This window comes from Meleagris gallopavo, chromosome 4 (genome assembly GCF_905368555.1).
Source record: "Meleagris gallopavo chromosome 4, MGAL_WU_HG_1.1, whole genome shotgun sequence".
Classification (NCBI taxonomy): Eukaryota; Metazoa; Chordata; class Aves; order Galliformes; family Phasianidae; genus Meleagris; species Meleagris gallopavo.
In genome coordinates this window covers 31,447,197-31,472,677 of record NC_139407.1, presented here as the reverse complement: position 1 = coordinate 31,472,677, position 25,481 = coordinate 31,447,197, and the positions used below count along the sequence as shown (strand labels likewise).

Sequence of the window (25,481 nt, the reverse complement as noted above, 5' to 3'; positions counted from 1 at the left end):
CAAAATGTAAAATTCTTACTGTATTCGTACATTGCAGCTTAGAAAAATTGAAGCTGAGATTCCATTAAGTCAGAAAATAAATATCTGAGGAGTCTTGGAAGTGCATGGGATTTTCTGTTGGCAAGAGTCCTGTTCTTTTTCCAGACCTTGGAGATGGAACTTAAGTATTTGGGAGAAGAAAGGCAGCTCAGGCACCCTCTGTTACTCTTCTCTTGCCATAAGCAAGGTGAAACCTTTTCACTTTTGCTGATGAAATCCTTCAAATTTGAGGAAGATTCTTAGTCATTGTCGAGGGGTTTGTCTTCATAATTAAAGTATGTTTGTTTCTCTGTATTCCTGAGCTCCTAATGTCTGTATATCAGTGGTTGACTAAGGTATATAGAAAGAAATCCAATAAATCTAATGTCAAGCTAGCATGGTGACTACTTAACAAAAAGCAGAGTGAAGTAATAATGTATGCAAAAGGAGGCTACTGGCAATACCTCATTCCTTTTTTTTTTTGTCATGAAAGCAAAGTGGTAAAAATATCAGCTGGGAAGTGCTGACCCCTTGGGATGGAATAACAGCAGATTGCTTAATGCTTTCTAAATATTATTTCTAATAAATTTCTAAGTAATTTTCATACTTACTGTGAACTATTTCATCCTTTAGTGCTGCCTTCCAACACGCCTAACGTTCGTCGGACAAAAAGGATACGGCTTAAACCTTTGGAATATTGGCGAGGAGAGCGAGTAACCTATACATTGAAGCCTTCAGGTACAAGTTTCCAAAATACCCTTCTCCTTGTCCCTGATAGGGCAGTAAAAGGAAATCTGTGGTTTGATCCTGTGCTATCAAAGCCCTGAGATGCTTACTATTTGTGAAATTGAAAGAAGTCACTTATTTATGGTCTTCAGCTGATACGCCTTTCTCCCAACGCTCCTGTTTAAGCTGGAGGTAATTTAAGCAGAACATGTTAAATAAACTTGCATTAACAATTTAGCGAATTTAAAAAAAATGATTTATTTGCACCAGTGTGTTTGTTCTGTCAGACGTTCTGTGATAGCAGGAGCTGCTTATTGGATCATTTTTGGGAGCATTTTTCATTGCGTGGGCACTGCTTTCTAGAGCAGATACTATAACGTTTTATCTAATGTCAGCGTTAAATACCTTGGTGATGGAATACATCTTGTACTCAGACTAATTTGGTCTTTTCCTGATTAATCAGTCTGCTTGGAAATAGTATTTCCTTTTGTCCCTGAAGTCAATGCCTTGTCTTTAAACTTAACTTTCATGTTCTGGCTTTCTGAAATGTTCCTCGAACGTATTACCATCATACCCTTTTCTTTAAAATCTCAAAAGCGTGTTGCACTCTCAGGTACTTGATGTTCTGAAGCTTTTTGATTTTGTTCTGGCTTTCTAAAGCTGTATAAAAAGTTGAGCATCAAGGAAATATATACCAAACTGAAATGATTGTAGATTGTGCAAATCTTCGTTCTTGTAAAATAATTAAAATAATTAGTACGTGTTAGTGAGTTTCACTCAACTTTCTTTTCTTTCAGGAAGGCTTTTAATTAGTGGAATAGCAGGTGCAGAAGCAGAACCTCACGTGAAGAATAAGCAGAAGAGTCATCATAAGCAGAAAAGAGCTAGAACAAGTATAAATGCAGACTTTATTCCTCTTCTTTTGACACTTCAAAAAAACCCTTCTGTAATGAATTTTCTTTTGCTCTAAGATTTTTCTCCTTTGACAGCTCCAGATTCTCTAACTGAAAATCCTTTTGTAATGGAATGTGTTAGTGATCTGATGCAGAAAAAAAAAGTGCGTTCTTGTTAATGTAGTGCACCAATGCTGTATCAACCTGTCTGAAACTTCACTGGGTTGGGAAGGAAGAGAGAAATGAGCGATCCTGAGGTGTTGTGGTGCCCTTAAAGCTGTGATGAAGAAAAATAAGTTGTACTTCTGCCCTTAATCAGCTCACTGGTTTATGATGCTCATGTGTTCTATTTTATAATGCATAATTAAGGTATAAAAACTTCTGGTTGTTTTGCTGCTACCAACTGTAGTATCACATCTGAATGTGAGCTAAATTCAAACGCATTGTGATCTAGGTGAATAGAGATTTACAAACAATCCATGAAATAGATAAAAGTAGGCAATAAATCGATGCTTAAACTCCCAGGAATGGGAAGCTTTGCTAGACCATTTGCAGTAATAGGTGATCAGTGCACAAGTAGTGCTCAGAAGGGAAGCAGGATCAGAGACCAGAAACCTCTCTCTCTGGAAGAGATTTTGATGCAAAAGAGCCTTTCTGTATGGGGACTCACTGGCGCTTTTGTTTGTTACTGCTGCATTTCTATGTGAAGTTATTGAGGAAATAAATGCTAACAAGGATGGAGAGAGAGAACACTGGTTATCCTGACACAGTTCCAGAACAAAACGTGGATGAACAGATCACTGGAGAAAGAATAATGGAGATAACAGAGAATATTGGTGCGAATTTCTGCCGCATGTTTTTGTTGCACTTGTTTCTTTACCACATAAAGAAAGTTGTAGGACTAGAGGAGGTTCAGAAAAAGCTTTTTGAAGACATGGAAGGATTTATGTACCAGAAGCAGCTACATAAGTGAAGGCTCCTTGGCTCTGGAAACACTACAGAGGTGTGAGATAAACCTATAAAATCACAAGTGGCATGGAGAAGGGAAATAAACATTTTTTCTTTTATCACAAGAGCTAGAAAGTGTAAAAGGAAGATAGCATGAGCTGAGTTTTTCACAGAAGATAAGCTCTTTTCACTGCATGTTGTGTACTCCTTAACACAGAATACTGTGGAGAGAAATATTTTTATATGTTCAATGCAAGAACAGGATAAATTCATGAAAGACTTAACTGTTAATAGCTCTTCAATGAAACAAACTACACTCTAGAGGTGGAGGATATTCTGTGGAAGCTATTGCTCCATTACAGTATTCTGGGAGGTAAAAGGTGTGGCTGGTTTTGGCCACTGGAGGAGACAAGATTCTAACTTATCTGAACCTTTGATCTGAGTACAGCTTATAAGTTTATTTGCAAGTTTATGGAAGCTTGAGCTGGTAGTGACTGTTCATACTTATGTTACAAAGAATATTAGCTGCTTTATGTTCCTTTGAGCTGCCTCTAGAAGTGAGGCATTATCTGCTTATCAGACATTATTCCTGAGATACTTAAAATCCGAGGGTGTTAACAAAAGAGTAATGTGTACAAGACCTATTAGTTGAATTGAATTTCTAGAATAAATTCCTGAATTTTAATGATACAATAAAAATTCCACGGTTAGGGCTATAGAGTTGCACTTATTGCTGCCTCTTTTTATAGAAGTGTTATTTTGAACAAAACTTTTTCAGTCTCTTAGCCCTGATTGTCTCTGCATAGTGCTTGAGCAGCCATGAGTGCCTATAAAGTGTTACAGCTTGCCTTTGACATCCTTTTTCTGACTATATTTAGAGGGATTTCCTGTGCACTATAGAATTAAACTTGCCTACTTACAAGAGTTCTCCAAAAGACTTTTGGGATATTTGTTTCATCTTAAAAATTCTCCAGAGTCTCTTTTTCCTTTGAAAAGTATATGATTGTCATAAACTCTTAGGCTATTGTCTTATCTAGAAAAATGCATTATATGATAGAAATTATTCCCTGATTTACAACTTAGGATGACATTCCTGTAAATAGTGTCTCTTGAGACAAGGAAAAGTGAACATGTACTTGTTCTTTTTGAGCACTTTCTCTCTCTAAGTCTCTTGATGCCCATCAGCAGTTGTAAAAGGGAAAGACTTGCTTTTCTAAGTTAGCATGTATTTTATATCCTTTCTTAATATTCTCTGTTTCTAGAAGAGTTCTCCTAAAATGCAGCTACTTTTGAATAAATGCTACTGTTAATAGCACAAGCAATATTGTTGGCATTACTCTGAGAATTTCTTCCTGATTTAGAGTCCCTTTACCAATCACAGATGGAAATAATTCTGATGAAAATTATATCTTCAAAGAACTGTTATGTATTTTTTCTTTTATTTATTAGGAGAAAGTGGGCTTTAATCTGTTTAGTCACTTAATAAAGCAATTTAATAACTTGTCTGAAATCCAAAATTGTGATTAAATAAGAGTTTCAGTTGTGGAGTGATTACTCTTCTGTACTTTTTTTTTTGTCTCCTTAGGAAGTGAGGTAGCGAAATGTTTGGATATCCCCCTGGCTGATGCCTCTAAGCCAACCAGCATACTGGACCCAGTAACGAATCGAGAAGTTCTTCTAGGTAAGATAAAGGGATATGGCCAAGGACTTTCCTATATTATGTAGCAAGTTTTTAGGTATGGACTGCTGTAGGAAGAAGACTGCTCATTCATTCTGGGGCATGAAAAGGTGAGCTGTTGAAATACTCACTGCTTTTCCAGATAACGTTTTGAGAGACAGAAAAAGAGGAAGTCAAATGTCCTGATTTTTTTTTTTTTCCAGCTGATGATTAAGTGTAACTGGTGGGGTTGTTGAATTGAAACAATATATAGGATATGTAGTTTAAAAAGGGGCAGAACTAAGAAGATGACTGTTAATACTAACATTTAATCTTATGACTTTCCTTGCAGAGTGTGTTAACTCTGGAAGCAGTCACTCATGTTTCTTCGAAGATGAATCGATAAAAGTATATAAAAGTTTGAATACATCTGTTTTTGCTGCTGGTAAATTGATCTTGAAACCTCTTAAAGAAAAGGGACACCAGTTTGTCCACATGGATACAATAGTAAGTACACTTTTTCCACACTTCTTCTTTAATGGTTTATATGTAAACAGAAAATCACAGGATCATAGAATGACTTGGAAGGGATCTCAAAGATCACCTTGTTCCAACTTCCTCCTGCCGTGGGCACGATTATCAACCACTAAATCAGGCACTAGATTGTGGGGTGCCCAGGATCCCATCCAACCTGACCTTGAGCACCTCCAGGGGAAGAGCGTTCACAGCCTCTCTGGGTGTCCTGTGCTAGGGCTTCACCATTCTGACATCTACTCTAAATCCTCCCCTTTTTTAGTTAAAAACCATTCCCCCTTGTCCTATTGCTATCTACCTCTGCAAAAAGTTGATTTCCATCCTGCTTATAAGCTCCCTTTTAAATATTGGATGGCCACTATCAAGTCTCCCTGAAGCTTTCTCTTCTCTGGGCTGAACAAGCCTAGTTCCATCAGCCTGTCTTTGTGGGAGATATGCTCCAGCCCTCTGATTATCTCTGTGACCAAAGTATTAGAATAGTTAGAACTAGTATATAGAGTTAATGGGTTTTTCGTATTTTTTTCCCTAAAGTGTGGAGATAGATATATACATATATACATATACATATATACATATACGCATATACATATATATACACACACACACACACACATATATATATATATGAAATATAAACAAATTGTAACAGTTGTGAAATTAAACAGTTACAACTAAAGGAAATTACTAGAGGTAATTTTACATGCACATTATTCCTCTTTCTTTCACATTTATCATGCATGTCCATGTGTGCTTACTGAATGGATTGCAAGCAAGATAGAAGTATTAAATAAATAAAAATTGTCCCCCTGCTACCTTTCAAGTTGTGCATCTAAATTTTCATTGGGGAGGAGGAAGAGAGTTTCAGCTCAGCTTATTGTTCTACTTCATTACAAATTATAAACAAAACATTATTTTTGCTTGGATAACTTCCTTAAATTTTTGCAAATGAAATGTTGCTGATCTTAGAATCTTTTGGCTTTCTATTAAGGCTTTCTATGTTATCCGTGGTCAGATTATTATCACCTTGCATAAGACATCATACTACCTGACTTCAGGGGATTATTTCTATGTTCCAGCAGGTAAGAATTGCATGTCTTTAAAAATCAGTTTGTTGGGAATGGTTCAGACTAAATTACCATGTTAGGAAGGAATACTGAGGAGAATGGTTGGGAGAGTTAAGTTTGAGTAGAGAACGGGGAAATACCTATTAGGAAGAAGGGAATGTGAACCCTCCAATGGGCACGGTTGATCAACTATGTTGTGATACAAACACTGCTTGTTTACCTGAGTTGGCTTCAGGGCTCATTCAACAGACAGTTTTAAAACTGGTAAAATATACAGAATAAAAATATAGTTGTTGAAGTCAGGACAGGGCTTCAAAAATTACTGTTGGCTTCTAAAGAAAATGTTTTCTGTTTTTATTTATAGGAAATGGATATAACATACGTAATCTTCTGAATGAGGAAAGTGTTCTTCATTTCACACAACTCAAAAATGGCAGGTGAAGAACTTTCTTCCAAGAAGTTGCTTGAAATACTTTTTAAGCTCTTGTATTTTTTTAAATTTTTTTTGGCATACAAAGTGTGTTTAAGTGCACCCAGCTTAACTTTACAAACTAAGGCAGAGCTGATGAAATCAACGTAGAGCTACAAAACCAACTCAGACATTTACTCTCAAACTTCAGTGATGCAGCGAAGGGCCTCGCTTTGTGACGGGCGCTTTTCTCATCCAAAGACAGTAAGATATACTTGAAAACTGGTGGGAAAAACATATTTTTTCAAAGTGTACTTTTATACCTAATGTCCCAAAAATGCTTAGCACTTAATTTTGACATTGTCAGCTAACTCAGCTAACATCTGTTAGATTTATTGTCTGCCTGATATAAATCTCAAAGTAATCCCTCTTTGCACATAAAGCCATACTGTTTGTACTTCAGTAATTGTTGTCTAGGAGATGGACTGATGGAATGCTTGCGTGCTAGGGTCCAGCATTCTTCTAATATGTTCATGGCAGCAGTTTCTTCCTTGTCTAGCAGGGTGGTATGTTTAGTACCTAAAATTTGTATTAGTTCTGTTTTTTATATTAAAGCCCTGGATGTTGTGGATAGCTTTATTTTGTGTAACAGTGATAGGTCATTGCCAAATATTTTAATATCTTTTTTTGTTTTGATTAACAAATAATAATGATGACCTTTGGGAAAACTGTAATTATACTGCATACTCCAGAAGCCAGGTCTAGACAGCAGATGGTATACATAACATTTGTCTCCTATCTTCTTCAAGGTTCCTTCTGGCTGAACAAAAGAATAAGCTGCAGCTACTCTAGTAGAGTGTTTTCTAAGTGTGGTCAGTGCAATTCTAGAAAAGAAAGAGAGAAAATTGAATTGGAAACTGTTCAGGGGCTAAATATTTGAGGATTGAGGACTGACCTAATAAGCGGCCGTGACCATGATCTGATATTAAATCTAGAGTACCATTTAAAGCAGGAAAGATGAACTGGCTTTAGTGCTTACCATGAGAAAACAAACAAACAAAAACCTTACAGGTGAGAAGTAAACTGTGTGTCTGAAAAGGCTAAGAGACTGAGGCTACAATTTCTGAGTGAGAGATGTTTTAGATGGGTGAATTTTATGCATACACTTTTTTCATTCTCTTTCAAGCATTTTTTCCGATAGTGTATAGAAAGACTGACTTTGTACATACTTAGAAGTTAGATAGCATCTTTGCATTCGGTGTCTAGGTCTTGCTGAATTCCTGAGTAGATAAAACAGGAGTATGGTAATTACCATTTAGTTCATCTTCTTGCTAAAAATTATTTGCAGTCAAGGTTAAGTTTGCAGGGAAGCAACTTATTTTCTGCTCAGCCTCAAATTTTATAAGTGGTTTACAATAAGGTGGTTTTTTTTTTCCTTTTAAAGTCAGTTGTAGCTGATGATAACTTGGTTTTGGCAGCTCTTCTAACTTACGGGCTTGGCTGGCATCCTCACGGTTAGTGAGATTAAAATGTCCCTTCTGCTTTGAAGCCATGCCAGCTACCAAATGGTCACATGCTGTCTCCACTGCTTGAGGGAATCCCACCTGTAAAGCTCTCTGTCTTTAAGGCTTTAAACTCTTTAGATAGGCCCACAGAGATCTGGAGGTTTTCCACTTGGTAAACAGTAGAAGGCTAGCACTAGACCTAAAGAACCTCTGCTCCTATCCGAAGTGTGTCTCCCAGCAGTTAGGGCATAAGTAGAAAATTGGAAAGTAGAAACTTTATTGTGTGGAAGGGCTACCAGGGAGTTCAGAAAGAAGAGAATGCAGAACAAAATTTCCAGAGCATCTGCCTGCTAAGATTGGATAGCAGAAGGATGTCTTGTGAAGGTGTTGGTGAATGTGTATGGACTGTGGAGCTGGTGGCCTAAAAGAAAAATGTGGGTGTGTATTGTCACAGAACTCAAGGCAGCTTGCCACTTTGCAGGAGTGTGTTTTAGTTTGGTAGGTTCCGATGGAGGTGAAGCATTGCCTGGCTGTTGTCTTTTCTCAACTTGGCAGCAAGGTTTTGAGTGGATTTTCTTTGGTTCTTGAGTAAGTGATGGGAAATCCATCCTGAATATTTTAAGCAGAAGTGGGTGCAGATGGGTTCTTGCCACAGACTGGAAAGTGGCAGATGTTCAAGTGCAAGTTCAGCATCAGAATGCCACAAGTGCCTGTTTGTTCTTCTTAACTGTGACTGACAGTGTCAATGGAGTTCTGTGGGTTTGGAAAAGTAAGTAACTTTTTAGACTGGGTGGTTTGGTTGCTTCGTAGCTAGTTGATTTCTTGTGTGAAGCATTCAACATAGGATGCAGAAAGCATTTCCATGGTTGAGCAGCATCTCAATGTTTTTTGTTTGAGTAGTAAAATCAGTTATGTCAAGGATGTTGCTGGTAGTTTGCGCAGTTTTGAAAAAGTACTTGCTCAAATCAGTTATTTGTTTCATCAGTCCTTTTTCTTCACAGTGTTAGTTTAAATCCCATTCTAAGAAACAGTGACATAACATGTATTTGCTGCAACAGTTGACTAAGAAGTACCTCTAGGTCTGCAGTGAAAAACAGAGCATGATTTTGTAAAGTAGTTTAAGTGGCTCCAATGTTCTGTCATTATAGAAAAAATATCTTATTTTGGAAAGGAAAGAGAAAATGGAAATTCACTTTTTTTACAAAGTACAACAGAGTTCTTAATCTTGCCGTTTTTATCTGTAGAAACAGTTCTGCTATTTGCCATTAGATGGTGCTTCAAGCACAGCTGTTTGCTCTTGACTGGCATCCATACTCAATAGGGTTTGGCTTTTGTGAATAGGGGAGGAAGAAGAGTGTGTTACAAATGCAGGTAAAGTCAATTGAATTCTGTTGTCAGTTTCCATTAACATTAGAATTTGGCACTGAACCTTGTAAAGTTCATTCTGTTAGCATGCAAGTTGAACTAGTTGCAGACACACGTTTTTAAAAATAGTGCACAGCAGGAGCTGAGTTGTGCTAGATTGTTTCCCCATTGTCTGGACTGCATTTTTTGTTTTAACTTGACACTTGCTGTCTTGTAGTGCATGGAAATGCAGGAGAATCTACAGCTTGAGTTGCAAAGTTCTGTTTGCATTCCAGGGCTCCTGTGGGTGATGAGTTGTGCAGTGTGGCAAATGAGAACTGGTCATTGGAAGGAAAAAGTTGATGTTTCACCTCTGCTTGGTCTTGCTGTGGCTCCTGCTTCCTACATTGCTGTGTATGTCAGACTACTGGTAACCTTTGGCAGTTCATGTTTTTCCTTTATTGAAAGAGATATTGGAAAGAAATTAACATGAAAAAACCCTCTGAAATCTGAGAACTTACCATTTTTCTTCCTGCCAGTAACTGATTCTTTTAGTTGTTGTGTTTTCTACTTTGTTACTTTGTTTAGTCCACAGACTACTATGATGGTTACAAACAGATACGTGGCGAAGTTTGGACTGGGTAAAATGCTAAGGAAATAGTCCATGCAGAACATGTTGTGGGCTGTAGCTTAAATATATATTTTTAGGGTCTCTCTAATGCTTTCTTCATGTTGCAGCTTTTTAAAACAGTGCTTAAATTATTTCCTAGACTTCGGTGGTTCATATATTCAGTTCAGATAGCACAACTTTTTGTTTATAGCAGAATACAGAAAATATCTCTAACAGTAGTAGGGATCTGAGCCAGGCTTGTAATTGCTTTGTTATGCTCAAGTTGTTAGCTGACGTTATGTGCTGTGAACTCAAGTTGGGATGCTCTGCTGCTACTTTGGTACATAGACTGTTCTTTGAGGAAATGTGGTTTAAACTGTTAACTCATTACTTTCTGTCAGCAGTAGTTGAGAGAGCTGAAACTTAATGTTAGATGGTAAATGTATCCTGTGGTGAGTGTTTTGATAGCAACTTAGAAACACATGTTAAGGGAGCTTAACTGGCAATGACTCTCGACAATGGAAAAGTTAGATTTTTCAAGGCTTTGGCTTCCTTTGAGAAAAAGAACTTGGTGGTTATTAGATTCTTTTGAAAAATCTAATGTTTTCAGTGTTTCATTTTGTTATAAAACTGTTTGTCTTAATGAACAAAGCTTTTCTTTGTAATTTAAAGGAGGATGCAGGAGAACGGTTGCAAAACCATCATATGTGTACATCTATATTTATATTACTTGGTAAACACAAAATAGGAGAATCTGAGTTGATTTACAGAGAAATAAACAGCACTGATAAAATAGCCTTTGAAGTGCATATACAATTCCTTCTATTTTTTCAAGTACACACCTGAATTAGTTCTGTAATTAAATTAACATCTGAGGAATAGAATATAAACTAAAGAGCCATTTCCTCATTTTTGTAATAGCTAAAAATGCCTTTCAGCATGAAGGAATGTTTCTTGCATTTCTCGTGACACACTCTACTATATGATGTGTATTGTAATACAACATTTAAGCAGTGATTGACTCCAATACATCCATCTGCAGTGTGTGGAACATGGCTCTCTCATGGCGTTGACGGCTGCAAGTGAACACCTTAATATCCTATTGCCTTATGTGGGTGCTCACAGGCTGAGTCAGAAGAGCTCTCAGTGATGCATTTCTCCAGCCATATAGAAAAACCTTCCTTTAGAATTCACAACCAAACTGATTTCTGTGGTCCAGTTTGAAGATAGAAACAAATAGTTGGCACCAGTCAAAACAATTGGCTGCTGAGCATTATGAAATGAATGTTATATGTTCTTGAGCCCACCATTGAAGCCTGTGTTCTTTTTTCTTTTTTCCTTCATTTAAGCTGCTGTACCCAAGCAGAGACACAGAAAAGACTGTAAAATTCCATTTGCTTTGCATTTCTGTAGTCTTTTCTTGTTTAGGGCACAAGACGAGCAATAAATGAAATGAGCTGAAGGAAGCCAAGTGTATATTTTCTCAGTCTGTTGAATTGAGATGTAAATCTAAGTGTTCACGGAAAAAGATAAGTAAGATTTTACGCTTCTCTTTGCAGCTTAATAGGTAAGGACTTCTAAATTTGGAAACTGAAGAATTGCAGTGCTCTTGATAGCTGTGTGGAAAGTTTATAAAATGAGTAGGTGCAGTGGGTTGACCTTGGCCAGCAGCCAGCCATGCTCTCACTCCTCTCCCTCAGCAGGGCAGGAGGAGAAAGAAAAATGAAAAAGCTCCTGACTTGACATAAGGACAGGGGGACTACTCACCAATTACCATCATAGCCCAAACAGATTTAACTTGAGAAGGTTAATTTACTGCAAGTCAAAAATAAGAATAAGACAGTGAAAATTAAAACTAAAAACACTTTTTCCCTTCTCCCCAGAAAGGTGAGCTTTGCTCACAATTCCTTCTTCACTGTTCCTTGAGCAGAACAGTAGGGTCCATAATACTTAGTTTCTCCTGTTCCATCCTCCTTGCACCCCAGTGGGGAACAATACCACAGGGTGCAGTCCTTCAGGAATTGACTGCTCCAGCAGTGATCCCCAAGGACCAAAGTTCCTGATGAATCACCTGCTCCATCTTGGCTCCTTGTCATGGACTGCAGCTCCAACCCAAGATCTGTACCTGCAGGAACTCTCCATAGGCTGTGGCCTCCTACAGGATTTGCCTGCTGCTCCTGCACTGATTGCAGATCTGTTTGTCTCACAGCTTTCTCAGAGGCCACTCCTGCAGCACCTTTTCTTTTGTTCCCTCCAAACTCTTTCAATTGCCAAAACTTCAGATAAATAATAAACTCGTTACAGTAGGATAGCTGATGATGCACATCACTTATCTCATAATGTTTTTACATTGTGTGGAAGTTGCCTTTTCCTGCATCACTAGCTGAAATAAGAATGGATCAAGGTACCAGAGATAAGGTATCACCATGTGGGTGTCTTCTGGTATCACCATGGTGTAAAAAGGGAGAGGAATGGTATGAGAGATGTGAACATAATGAAGAGCTACACTGCTTCTGAAGTAAGTGTTCTAGTGTCCGAAGTTGTTGCATACTGGCTTGCCTACGGTTGCACTAAGGGTTTTCCATGAAGTTCAGTAGCAGAACATGAATTTTCTGAAGGGGAGGGAAACCTTTTTGGTGTTGGTGCCATCAAAATGCAGTTGTCTGTGCTGGCAGCTTACTCTCTTGGCTTGGTATTCGGTCAGTGCTGTGATTACTTGCATTTAGCTTGACTAGAATTGGAAGATTCAACTAGTGAGCATGAAATAGAATCCTCTGGACAAGAGATGTGAATGTATTAAATCTTAGCCTTTCTTTATCACCACTTTTGTGTTGTATTACAGAGAGGGTAATTACAAGGAAGGAAAGCTAATTATGAAAAAGTTTTTCCACAATCTGAACTTGAAATTTTAATGCTGACAAAGCAGGGGCTCCCATAGGGTACAGTAGGCTATAAGCTGAAGAAACTAAGCACTTCTCCTGTATTTCAGTAAGCGCCAAGTCAGCTCTGAGGCTAATTAATCAAAACAAATTTACAATTAAGTCCAGGAAGGAAGACTAATTAAGTAGCCGGTTAAGAAGAAGTGCTGAAGGAGGGATCAACCTTAAGGGGAAAGTATGAGACTCCCAGTATTGGCCCATGAAGGACAATTAAGTGATAATTGCAGAGGCCTTTCTGCATCCAGCAAATGCTCTCTGACTTTATTATAGCTGATTTTCTTCGTATTAGAAGCACACGTTTGCCTCTTAAGCAACTCAGCTTTGCTGTGCACTCTGAGGGTAACTTAAAGTGCAGAAGTTGGTGCAGGAATTTGAACACGGCTGCCTGACTTGAACAGAATTCTAGCTAGCAAAAAAAGCCTCAATATGTTTTGAAGAAAAAGCAGCATTAAACGTTTGAATTTTTTTTGCCTCTTTGTTCAGTAGTGTACCATCTCAGCATCCTATTTAACCTTTCCAAACAAATTACTTTGAGCGGATTATCTCATCAGAATTTAGAACAGCTTCATTTTGTTTGGTTGCTAAGAGCACTTAAGTTCACAGAAGTCATTACCTTGTCATGAAATGGCTTCTGTTGCTTACATCCAACACCCACGCTGCCGCATTGCATGACATACTTGTGTTTCCTGATGGAGGGGGAAAAAAAGAGAAGGAAGACGGGCTTATTGCTTATAGTAATACTGTTTTTACTGAAAATAATTTAGCTATTCTTCTGAAGGGTTTTTTAAGCTTGCATTTGTTTTGCTGCAAAACTCAACTCTCTGGCAAGATGCTAAGGGCTGCAAATGAGGTGCATGCCCCAATCTTCCACCTGTCCTTGGCCATCTCAATACAGCGACATGTGCAGATGAAGTACAAATACATTTTTTAATTTATTGAATGTATGCATGGTCTAAGAACTTGCTTAAGTGTCCAGGTTTTTTTCTTGACTTTTCTTGAACTCAAATTATTCCTGAAACTTTAATACTAAAAACTATTACGTATATTACAGAAGTGTTGATCACAACTTCCTTTTCTTTGTGGAAATCTATACACGTATTCTACCAGTGTGATGCACTGTATTCTGCTATGCAAGCTGGCAGTTGTTACCTTGCCTTATCTGTCCAAGATATGTCTTTGTGTCTCCTTTTGCTCCTTGTAATGGCTGTGTAAGGAGGCGTTCATTTGCCACCGTTTCAATTCTCTTACATCCTGTATCAAGTTAGAATATTCTCTTCCTGCATTTTTTGTTTTGCAGCCTAAAGTAATTTGGGCGGGGAGTATTCCAGTGCCCTCTTCAAAGCCCTCTTTTTTTTTCTTTTTTTTTTTTTTTTTTTGTTTGTTTGTTACTACTGTTTGCAATGACTATTACTTTTCTAATTCAGTTCCAGGTATTTGAATTATTTCGGACGTGATCTCTGGCTCCTCTCCTTCAAGCTTTGTACAAGGCCTGGCAATGCTCCCAGTTCTTGTGCTGAGTGAAATGATGCAATGCTTCCTTTGGCCTCTGTCCTCTTAAAGACTTCATAGTTTTAATCCCACGAAGGTTGGCTTAGGACATCACTGGCAAGGTGTTTATCATTGTCATCTGCCTTTTTTCAGACTGCAGAAGCGGAACTGACACCTCTCCAGGCACACATGGTTGTCCTTGAGCCACATCCCTCAAGCATGAGGCTGGCTCTGCACTGCTAAAAGAATCCTTTTCAATGCCATTTCACCTGGCCAAACATAACACAGAGCATCATCGTGTGCTTCCTGCACCTCTTGTAGCACTAATTCAGCATGCTGGTGATATCTTTTGCCTTGGCACAATTTTTCTGTGGCTCTGCCATCACTTAGGCACCACGCCATGTCCTGATTTTATATTGGCAACCTAGACCAGGCATTCACCTGCTCTTACATCTTCATTCCTGTTGCCTGTGGGAATGCTTTTGGTACAGAGGTCTAGCATGGAAGCATGTGCCCGCTGCTGCGGATTTGCATGTGCACAAATATCATAGAATTGTTTGAGTTGGAAGGGACCCTTAAAGGTCATCTAGTCCAATCCCCTGCAATGAACAGGGGTGCCTACAGCTACATCCAGTGCTCGGAGCCCTGTCTAGCCTGACCTTGAATGTCTTCAGAGATGGGGCATCCACCACCTCTGGGCAACTTGTTTCACTGTTTCACTACCCTTACTGTAAAAAACTTCTTAAATCCAGTCTATTCTCTCTTATAGTTTGAAGCAATTTGTCCTTGTCTTGTTACAGCAGACCCTGCTGAAGAACCTGTCCCTTTCTTTTTTTTATAGCCCCACTGTAGGTATTGAAAGGCTGCTATCAGGTCACCTCAAAGCCTTCTCCAGGCTGAACAGGCATGGCTCTCTCAGCCTGTCTTCATAGGAGAACTGATCATTTTTGTGGTCCTCCTCTGGAAGTGCTCCAACAGGTCCATGTATTGAGGACTCCACATCTGGATACAGCACTCCAGGTGAGGTCTCACCAGCGCAGAGGAGAGGGGCAAGATCACTTCACTTGACCTGCTGGCCATGCTTCTTTTGATGCAGCCCTGGGTACAGTTGGCTCTCTGGGGTGTGAGGGCACACTAGTGGCTTATGTTCAGCTTCCAGTGCACCAGTACCACCACGTTTTTTTTCAGTAGGGCTGCGCTCTATCCTTACAACCCTCAGTTTGCACTTATAGTGGGAGGTTGCCACACTCAGGTGCAAGACATTGCACTCGGATTTGTTGCACTTCTTAAGGTTCACCTGGGCCCACTGTTCAAGCCTGTCTAGGTCTCTCTGGATGACATCCTGTCCCTTTGGGCATGTAAACCGTACTATATGGGTTGGTGTCATCAGCAGACTTTGAGGATGTGCTCAACTCCACTGTCAGTGTCATTGATGAAGATATACAAATATTAACCCCTGAGGAACACCACTCATCGCTGATCTTCATCCAGACGTTGAGCCACTGACCTTCACTCTCTGTACAATCTTGCAACAAGTTCCTCGTCCACTGAACAGAGAAGAATGTTATGAGGGACCGTGTCAAAGACCTTACTGAAGTCCAAATAGATGACATCAGTGACTCTTGTCCACTGATGCAGTTAAGCCGTCATAAAAAAACAACAAGGTTGGTTAGGCAGAACCTGCCCTTGGATGAAGCCATGCTGGTTCTCCCCTATCACTTCCCTCTTTACATGTGCCTTAGCATAGCTTCCAGGAGGATCTGCATCGTGATCTTCCCCAGCACAGAAGTGAGGCTGACAGGTTGGTAGTTCTTTGGTCATCCTTTCCATTGTTCTTAAAAAACGTGTGCTATATAATCTTTTTTTCCAGTCACCAGGGAGTTCACCTGACTGCCATGACTTTCCAAATATCCCTGAGAGTGGCTTGGCAACTATATCAACCAGTTCCCTCAGAACTCTGGGATGCATCTCATCAGGACCCGTAGACTTATGGATGTCCAGGTTCCTCAGGTGGTTGTGAACCTGATCACCACTTACAGTAGGAGGAGAGGCATTGCTGCCTCAGTTTCTGCTTTCTGAACAATCTGCTTGAGGGCTGCATGTAGAGCAACCGCTAGTAAAGACTGAGGCAAAAATATCGGTACCTAAGCCTTCTCCTTTTCTGTTGTTATTAGCCTAACTGTGTTGCTCATTAAGGGGTGATATGCTGTCTTGGACTTTGCTTTCTGGTTGATGTACCTATTTAAGCTTTTCTTACCCTTCTTTCCACCCCTTACCACGTCCAGTTCTAGTTGGGCCTTGACTTTCCTGACCCCATTCCTACACAGCCTAGCAGATTCCTTATACTCTTCCTGCGCTACCTGTCACTGCTTCTATTGCCTCTGCATTTTCTTATTGCTCTGCAGTTTGACTAGCAGGTCCTGATTCAGCCATGCTGGCCTCTTGCTTTTCTTTCCTGACTTCCTCCACTTGGGGATAAAGAGCTAGTGTGCCTAAAGGAAAGCTTTCTTAAAGCTCTACTGTGCTACTTTGTCCTTGAGGACCGATTCCTAAGGGGTTTTGTTGACTGACTCCCTGCAGAGCTGAAATTTGGCTTTCCTAAAATTCAGCTTCCTGATTTTACTCTTTGTCTGTCTGATATTCCTCAAGAACGTGAACTCCACAATTGTATGGTCAGTACAGCTCAGCAGCCTCCTATCCTCGTGTCATCAATCGGTTCACTCAAACTGATGTGCAAAAGGTCCAGCACTGTTTTCTCCCCTGGTGGGACTACTACTTATGAAGTTATCCTCAGTACAGTCCAGGAGCCCCCTGGATCACCTTTAGCTCGCCATGCTACTTTTCCAGCAGATATCTGGGTGGTTGAAGTCCCCCAGCAAGATGAGAGCCTGTGAATGTGAACCCTCCAGTAGCTGAAGGAAGGTTTAATCAACAGGCTCCACTTGATCAGGTGGCCTGTAGTAGACCCCAACCACAAAGCTCCCTTTATTGCCTCAGTCTCTAACTCTGACTTGTAGGCTTTTGACTTGCTTATGGCCATTCTTCAGGGTCAAGCTCTTCATGTTTTATTCTTTCCTTGATGCAGAGGCTGATGCCACCTCTTCTTCTTCCTTGCCTGTCCCTTCTGAACAGCTTGTAACCACCAACAGCCACATTCTGGTCATGGGAATCATGCCACCGGATTTCTATGATGGCAACAGCATCATGGTTTTCCAGTAGCACAGTGGCTTCCAACTCCGGTTTGTTTCCCAATCTGTGTATGTTGATGTAGAGGCACTTCAGCTGGGCGGCTGTTCTTGTTACCTTCTTGGAGGATAACTTCTTAATTCCTTTGTAGTGTTTACCTTCAGTCTCTATGTTCCCTTCATCATCAAACCACCTTGTCCTTTTAACTTAGCTATGGTATCCTGTGTCGTGGGGCTCACTGTCATACCCCTCCCCCTTCAAACCTAGTTTAAAGCCCTGTCAGTGAGCTCTGACAGCTTCTGGGCCAGAATTGTTCTCCCCCTTTTACCCAAGCAGACCTCCTCAGCAGCTATCAGGCTGGCACAGAGTAAGCTGCCCCATGATCGAAAAAGCCAACATTCCTGTGGTGGCATCTGCTTCTTAACCAGGTATTTATCACAAGGGTTTTCCTGCTCCTCTCAGTATCCCTCGTTGCCATGTGAAGGGATAGATGAAAACACCACCTGTACTCCTGCACTGTCCATTAGCTGCTCCAGACCCATGAAGTCCTTTTTGATAGTCCTCAGGCTTCTTTCAGTGATTTCATTTCTGCCAGCCTGAACTATCAGTAAAGGATAATGATTAGAGGGGCAAACCAGATTGAGAGTCTCTTAGTAATATCCTTGACCTGGGCCCCAGGGAGGCAGCGCACTTCACTATGGGTGGTATCTGGCTGACATGGGGTCATATGCTCTTTCACACCTTGTTGCTGCTTGACTTTTCTGATCAAGAATTCTTCTGTTGTGATTTCTCTGGTGTCTGAAGAGGAACTTGGACTGAGTAGGCTGCGAGCTGTGTGTGGCTCTTCAGGATCGCTGGCTGTACGCCATTACTCACATTGCCAGTGTGTTTTTCTCAATCCCTCTGGCAGCAGAGTGCAAGCACAGTTGGCTTTCACTTGGAGGAGCATCCAGTACACCTGGAATCAACTACCCCAGAGGAGGAAACAGCCCTGCTATTTACCATGGGCTGATCCAGGCTGCCTTGGAAAAGGGGGAAGCTCCTGAACACCTGCAATACATTGATGATATCATCATGTGGGGTGATGTAGCAGAGGAAGGGAGGAAAATAATCCAAATCCTTCTGGAAGCCAGCTTTGCCATAAAACAAAGGGAAGGTCATGGGAGAGTGATCCAGTTCTTAGGAATAAAATGGCAGAATAGATATCATCAGGTCCTTATGGATATGATTAACAAAATAACTGCTCTATCCACAGCTACTAGCAAAAAATTTCCATGAGCTTCCTTCGGTGTTGTGGACTTTCGGAGAATGTGTATTCTGGATTATAGTCTGATTGTAAACTCTATATCAAGTGACCTTTGGCTTTGAAAAGCAAGACTAGTGGTGACGTGGCACCCCAGATAGAATTGAGTCACATAATGGGACTCATTTCTGAAACAACCTTGTGTAGATACCTGGGCCGAGGAGCACGATACTGAGTGGGTATATCATGTATACGCATGATATACCCACTTATCATGCATTAGCCTCTGGAAAATGATAGAATGGACTGTTAAAGATTACATTGAGAGCAATGGATGCTTGGATGTTCAAACTTTGGGGCACACAATTAGCAAAATCCACCTGCTAAGTCAACACTCAGGGGTCTGCCAGTCAAGGCTAATACATACTGTAGAAGTAGATAACTTCCCCATAGTGCATGTGAAAAACATCCTGGTCTTGGAAAAAGTGTTCCAGCCATGTGTAGCTTTGACAGCTCTAAACTTCGTACAGAGGAACATGTTTGCTAGATACTGTGTTTAATTGAGTTAGACTAATGTGCTTTTTTTAAAGTCGTAATTGATTTGACACTAATATTCTTATTGATTTGCCACTGGAATATGTGGATGCTCTAAAATCTTTGCTGCTGTGAATAGAATAGGAAGTTGTTACTGACTAGTAACTAATGCTATGGCACAGAGGTGTTTCCCTGTTGTTTTTTAAATGAAGATTGTCTTAATTTGGATGAGCTTATTTCTATTCTTTTTGTTTTTTAGACGAATTGCAGGAAGCATGTTGTCGGAGCCCTCTTCCCCATAGGTTCACCTTCAGATTGAAGATCATCTAATGGGAGAGAGTTCTAAAGAACACTGTTAACTACCATCCAGGTAGAGATATATCCCAGTACTGGGAGCATGTAGTTTCATTAGTCTTAAGAGATTTTCCTTCTCTGTAAATTGTAAATATATGGTTTGTTACAAATTAGTTTTTCTTTCTTGTCAATAAATGTTAAATAATACAAACCCATTTTGATTTCTTTGCCTTTCTAAATCATTTAAAAGTGAATTTTCTGGTAGTTGATGAAAAGTTGAAATCGCAAGTAATTGCGTGAAAGTGAGGAGCTTGACTTGTAAATATATGTATAATGTATAACATTGAGTGGTTACAAGAACATTACCAGTGCATCTGTTAACTATTCCAGTGGAGTTGCTCAAACTTCTCAAAGAAGTTTGAAAGTTAAATATGCTAATACAGATTGTCTTTGAAAAAAAGTGTTACTGACTGCGTGGCTTTGGTTCCAGTGTTACTGCCATAGGTATACAGGAACTCCAGTTTATAATGTCGTAGGATCTTTTAGTTTAGAGGTGAATCATGAACAGACTGAACTGCTGTGTTGTCATAATCTTTTAGTGCTCTTGAGATCTGATGTTTGACAATTTGTCCATTAGTTTTTTACTGGCCAGGAATGTCAGCTTTTAGTATTTTTCTTTTTTTTTTTTTTTTAATTTCCTGGGAATTTCAATCTACATAGATCTATTATTAATTCTACAGCAACTCACACGTTTTCTCAAAAATCTTAATGTCAGTAGCAAAAGTAGGTCTCTCTAGGAAAAGATTTAAAATCTAGATTGGGCTCAAGTATACAGTGTACAGCATTGGCAGTTAGTGTGGGTTTTTGTGTTTGTTTGTTTATAATGCACTTTTGCCACAGCTCAACTCGCTGTTTTTATTGTAAACTAAGTGTTGTAGGGTTGTCTGACATTTAAAACTTTGGAGTTTGGAACAGTATTAAAAACCATTCTGGCATTATAGAAAAAAAATGTTGAGGGTGTGAGAGTGAGAATAAATGTTCTCCTGAGCAACAGTGACCTATGCTAAAAATGATAGTGTAGTGAGGTATTTAAATGCTACAGAAAAAAGAAAAAAAAAGAGCAAGAGAGATTTTCCACTCTTGGAATGTTCTGTTAACTCCCATCAACCATGCCCTTACAACACTGGTTAGCATTCTGCCAGGAAGGGCCTTGTTGAAGGCCAGACTTTGTACCTGCAGTTCTTGCCCTGTCTCAATTACAGATAATATTTACAACTAAAGCGATGGAGAATCAGGCTTTAGATTAAGACCCCCAGCCTACATAAAACTCGTTCTGTATTCTGCCGCTTTTGCCTGTCTGGGAAGTGTATGCACGTACCCACTAGTGTGGGATGTGGGAAGGGGATGCTGTATTTGCACAAAGCCTAAAACTGATTCAAGTGCTGCCTTGTTCTTTCGAGCTGCTGATTAGATTGCTTTGTTGAGTCCCTTGAGCAGGAAATGAATTTCAGGACTCTTCCCTTCCCTCGGATGTTCAGTCAGGGTCATGCTCTCCTGTGCTTGTGGTCTAACACGAGGAATCATTACTGCTTTTCTTTTCCACAGTGTTGTAAGTAGGAGCAGAGATGCCTTCATCTCAAACAATCCATAACATTGGGTTTTTTTAATTGGGTCAAATCAATGCATTGGACAGAAGCAAAGCAGTAACCACGTATATAACATACTGTATTTTGCTAAGCAGGAAGTAATGCACCTTTTTCTTTGACTTGCCTTAAACTTGATGAATCAATCAGAACATGTCCTTCCTATACCTGTTAGACTCAGTCATAACTACATAGAAGTTCTAGTGAAGTCTGTAAATTGACTCAGCTTTAATTTTTAGGTAGCAACAAGTCTTTGTCTTGTATCTTTGTACTGATTATCTTTTTGGGGTAGGGAAGGATTGTGGGGTGTCTTTTCAGTTTTTCCAGTGACCATAAATGAGATCCACGTCAGTGGAAGGTCGAAAACGTTTCATAAGTTTTAAGGTACGATAAACAGGTAAAGTGGACAATTTGTAGGGCATGAGAGAAGGTGATGGTATATTTCTTCTGCATGTAGTAAAATTCAACTTTTTATCTTAGTGCATGGGAACCAAAGTACAAGCTACTTGGAATGCATTTATGGACATAAAGGGAAATCGTTCTTCAAGCAGTAATGCATCTTGAGCAACAGTATACAGGTACTAAGGTAACAGTTTAGCTGCTAAATATTAAGACCAGTTTGTGCCTTAGACAGAGGAGTGACCAACTGTCTCAACTGTTTACACTAAACCCTTTTCATCTCCAAGGCTGCAGCATATGTGGCAGGTAAATACTAGACGTGAAAATATTAGGAATTCAGGAATATCCAGAACTCAGAATTCCCCTGTCACAACAGAAGCAACTTGAGACTGCAGAAGAGCTCAGGGTCACGGTGGTGGTACCAGAGTCCAAACTTATCCCAATCTGCTGGTTTGTGCTGCCACACAGAGGAAGGAGACAGGTTATCCAGTGGTCTAGAGTGGTTACACTGCAGCTCAGTTACGGGTACAGTGTATAACTTATTGGCCCCAAATATGCCACGAGCTATAGAACTGTCGCTCTGTTATTAACTAATTCTGAACGTTTGTGCCTTGAGATGTGGTGGATATAAAAGCAAATGCTTATATCCAGAGCTCAAGAGTTGCCTCAGAAGTTCTGCATTGTCTGGTAGTGATAGAAGAGGTTATTGTAAGTCACACTTACTGCATGCTTTTGGCAGCTCAGGATTGGTTTTGTCATGTTAGTCTTTTGGTATTTTCAGTACCTGGAGGTACAAAGATCCTTCTCTCCTGTGGGAAGCAAATTGGTTATGCTGGTATGCGGTCTGTTGGTGTAGAACTAACTGCTTTCTCATGTTATTCAGCTGCTACTAAAATAAGACTCGCTCCTCTGCAGATAAGCAGTTTAAACTCATCTGTTAAGGCTTGTGCAATTTTTTTTTTTTTCCTTTTCTGTTCCAAGCTGGATATTATCCACACACACATGCTTCAAGATATACATCAGACTAGGGCCAAATGATTTGCAGCCTAAGAAATTAACTGCAGATTGAATTGCTTTGTAGATTGAGTTACACTGTGCAAAGAAAGCCAAAGGACAAGGTATGGAAAGCTGTCTACCTGCCTCTTAGGACACCAGGGAAAACTTTCCTATGCTGCAGTAACCTTGCTTTGCTTCTGGTGCTACATCATCCTGGTGAAGCTCCATCACCCACTGGTCCTGCTGCCAGCGTACCTGTTTTGTGGTGCTGTGAGATCCCACACTGTGTAGCAGGTGGAGAGCAGCTCTTTCTTTTTAGCTCAGATTAAATGCATTTCTTCTGACTTTTTTTCCCCCTCATAAAAGAAACAAACATAATTTATAGATAGTTCATACAGCTCTGAAGATCCAGAGGCTTGAAGTCCTATGTTTGATTATTTTAAACTTGTAACATAAAATTTAGGCTGCTTTAGGTTGCTCTCTACTAAATCTGAGGAGAAAAGGCACTTGGGTCCTTAGTGCAGAGCCGAGGGAACTTGAGCAAGATGCAGCCTGGTACTGCTTTGAGTTTCCTTGCTGCTGGTTACATTTCAGTCTCTCCCTCACATTTATACAAGGTGAGTGGTGGAACTGGCAAAAATATTGACAGTGGTCGGTATCCGTTCCCTTCTCTCCTTGAAGGTAAATGGGGAATGCAAATGATTTGACCAGAATAAACAAGTCAAATGTTTCTTTGGATTTGTTCAGTAGCCAGTGACAGATCCTGTTCTGGGAGCACACCTCGCTGCACTGCCCTGGGCTCCGGAAGACAGACAGGCACCAGAGAGGAACACCACACCAAGCTGTTGGCAGCATGCACACGGGTTTGTACTCTATCAAAGGAGGCCAGCATGTACCAGCAACCTGCCTTCCTTTCCCATTCAGGAGGTATCTGTTCATTTTTTGTTTGCACAGTTCTGCTGGGGGCAGTGTTGGCTTTACAGCTGGTTCTGGTTTTGGAAGCTCTCTGCTCAGTCCAACAGATTATTTGCTCTTTTACATTATTCAGATCTTTGTACTGAGCCTTCTGCTTTCCACTGACTTGCTTGTTCAGAGGTTTGTTCCTGTGATCATGCTTAGTGCTTTCTTTTGATTATTATTTGTATTTTGAATGGATTGAGGAGACTTGTCTTCTTGTTTATATCCATAGAAACTGGAGCAAAGGGATTTTAGTCACTAAATTTACATCTAGGCTGCGCTGCTTATCGCAGTTGCTGTCTTTCATACAGGCATATATTGTGAGCCTGTGTTTACCAATGATAGCTACTAAACTCCTCATTTTAGACTACATTATAGCCAAGCTGCTGTGCTCAGAGTGCTAAAAGGGTTATGTTTCAGTGGAGCATATTCAATGGCTCCAGAACAAATATTGCAAAAGGTAGTGACTCTGCAAGTGAGATTATATTTGAATGTATTATGGCAGACAGTTAAAAGGTACACCTAAATGGAAACAGTCACATATATAGAAAAGAGCTAACATTTAACTCAGCATCCTTCCTGAACGTTAGCAATATCAATCTTGTGTATGTAGCTAAGTCATCCCTTCTTGTTGCCTGCATCGCTTCCTTAATCAAGCATAAATATGAACTCTGTGTAGGGAGTGGTATTTTTTTCCCCTGTGCTCTGTAAGTGAAGTTTTGTGATCTCAGCACATAGCTTCTGTTTTCCACTAGAGGCCAATAAAGTGTAAGACAAGACAGCTGCAAAGCTTTAAGCAGAAAACTCCATTTTTTTTCCCTTCCAGACCTGTTGACCAGCTGTTGTATTTATCTTAATAATTTCTTCTTTCAAAAATGGTTTGCCCTATAATAAAGAGGAATTCAATTGCTAATTCTTCCTTCCAGTTTTTTGTTCCCAAAACCTTCAAGGAGTTAAGAATTGTCCTCTTGACTGGTGTTTTCCATCACGTTTTCAGTTCACAGTTAATCCTGCAACAGCCTCCACAGAATAAGTGGGTCATGAAAAAGGCTCTGGAAACAGAATGGCAATGTCAGTGCTTTGATCTTGTAAGAGTTGCAGGAAATGTTATGGCTTTAGCTACTCCATTTTTCTAGGGATCATCCCAGACAAGCTGCATCCAAACCAGCAGCATCCCATTGCAGCTGAAGGGCAGGGGCCCTTCCATGCTTTGTCATCAGTCTATCTGGGTGCTGCAGCCTCCTGGCTCCTTGGGTCTTCTCTCAGTCCCTGGTAACAGAACCACTCTGCTGTTAGGAGGTTCAGGACAGCCAGAAGTCCTCAAATACAAAGAAAGTTGTGCCAGCTCTGATGCAGATAAGAAGTAGTTGGGGACAGCTCTTGCTGGCCCGGGAACTATCCCATGTTTCCTAAATGGAGTAACTCTGCCTAACATCAGAAACGTTTACAGCGTGACAAAAGCACTTATTTGCCCAAAGAAGCCAGGTTGAAAGGCCTCCGGTAGCCTGATTTAGTAGGTGACAACCCTGCCACAGTAGGGGTTTTGGAACTAGGTAATCCTTATTGTTCCTTCCAACCTAAGATGCTGAAATGGGCTGCCCAAGGAGGTGATGGAATCACTGTCCCTGGAGGTGTTCAAGAAACATTTAGATGTTGTACTGAGGGACATGGTTTAGTGGGGAAATATTAATGGTAGGTGGACAGTTGAACTGGACGATCTTGGAGATCTTTTCCAACCTTGTGTGATTCTGTGATTCTTGACACAAACGTTTAGGATTTGGTTGCTGCTTAGCAAGGGTCTCATGTACTGTAACCCCTGTTGCCTTGCTCCTGGGCCTGGTCATAGTACTGTGATTTGGTTGCTTCTCCTAACCCTGTGAAATTGCTCTGGAAATCGTGGTGAATTTGCCTTTAGAAGTAGCTAGGCTTCTCCCTTTTTTTTTTCTTTTTATTTTTTTCCAGGGTATGCTGCCATAGTAGGATTGCAGCTCAGAAGAACATTACCCTGCCAGCTTTAATCCGAGTGTGAACTGCAGGGCACGTGTGGTAGCTTGGCTTAACACACTGCTTTTAGCCAGAGTACCCACAAACTCT

At 40.2% G+C, this 25,481-nt stretch overlaps 1 protein-coding gene across 4 annotated transcripts in view; it reads left to right on the top strand.

The window, feature by feature from the left end:
* Nucleotides 1–19,607, top strand: part of CENPC (centromere protein C) — a 32,048-nt gene extending 12,441 nt beyond the window's left edge. For 2 of the 4 annotated variants that reach the window (XM_085222723.1, XM_085222721.1), the window contains 8 exons: nt 652–756; nt 1,542–1,637; nt 4,171–4,266; nt 4,595–4,749; nt 5,765–5,855; nt 6,205–6,277; nt 9,395–9,512; nt 19,358–19,607. In XM_085222723.1, coding sequence (XP_085078849.1) covers nt 652–756; nt 1,542–1,637; nt 4,171–4,266; nt 4,595–4,749; nt 5,765–5,855; nt 6,205–6,277; nt 9,395–9,461 — 683 coding nt within the window. In that variant the 3' untranslated portion in view covers nt 9,462–9,512; nt 19,358–19,607. Of the gene's footprint in view, nt 1–651; nt 757–1,541; nt 1,691–4,170; nt 4,267–4,594; nt 4,750–5,764; nt 5,856–6,204; nt 6,278–9,394; nt 9,513–19,357 lie in introns of those variants that run through there. The other 2 variants (XM_085222722.1, XM_085222724.1) reach the window with 2 other exon arrangements.
* The last annotated feature ends 5,874 nt before the right edge of the window (nt 19,608–25,481 follow it).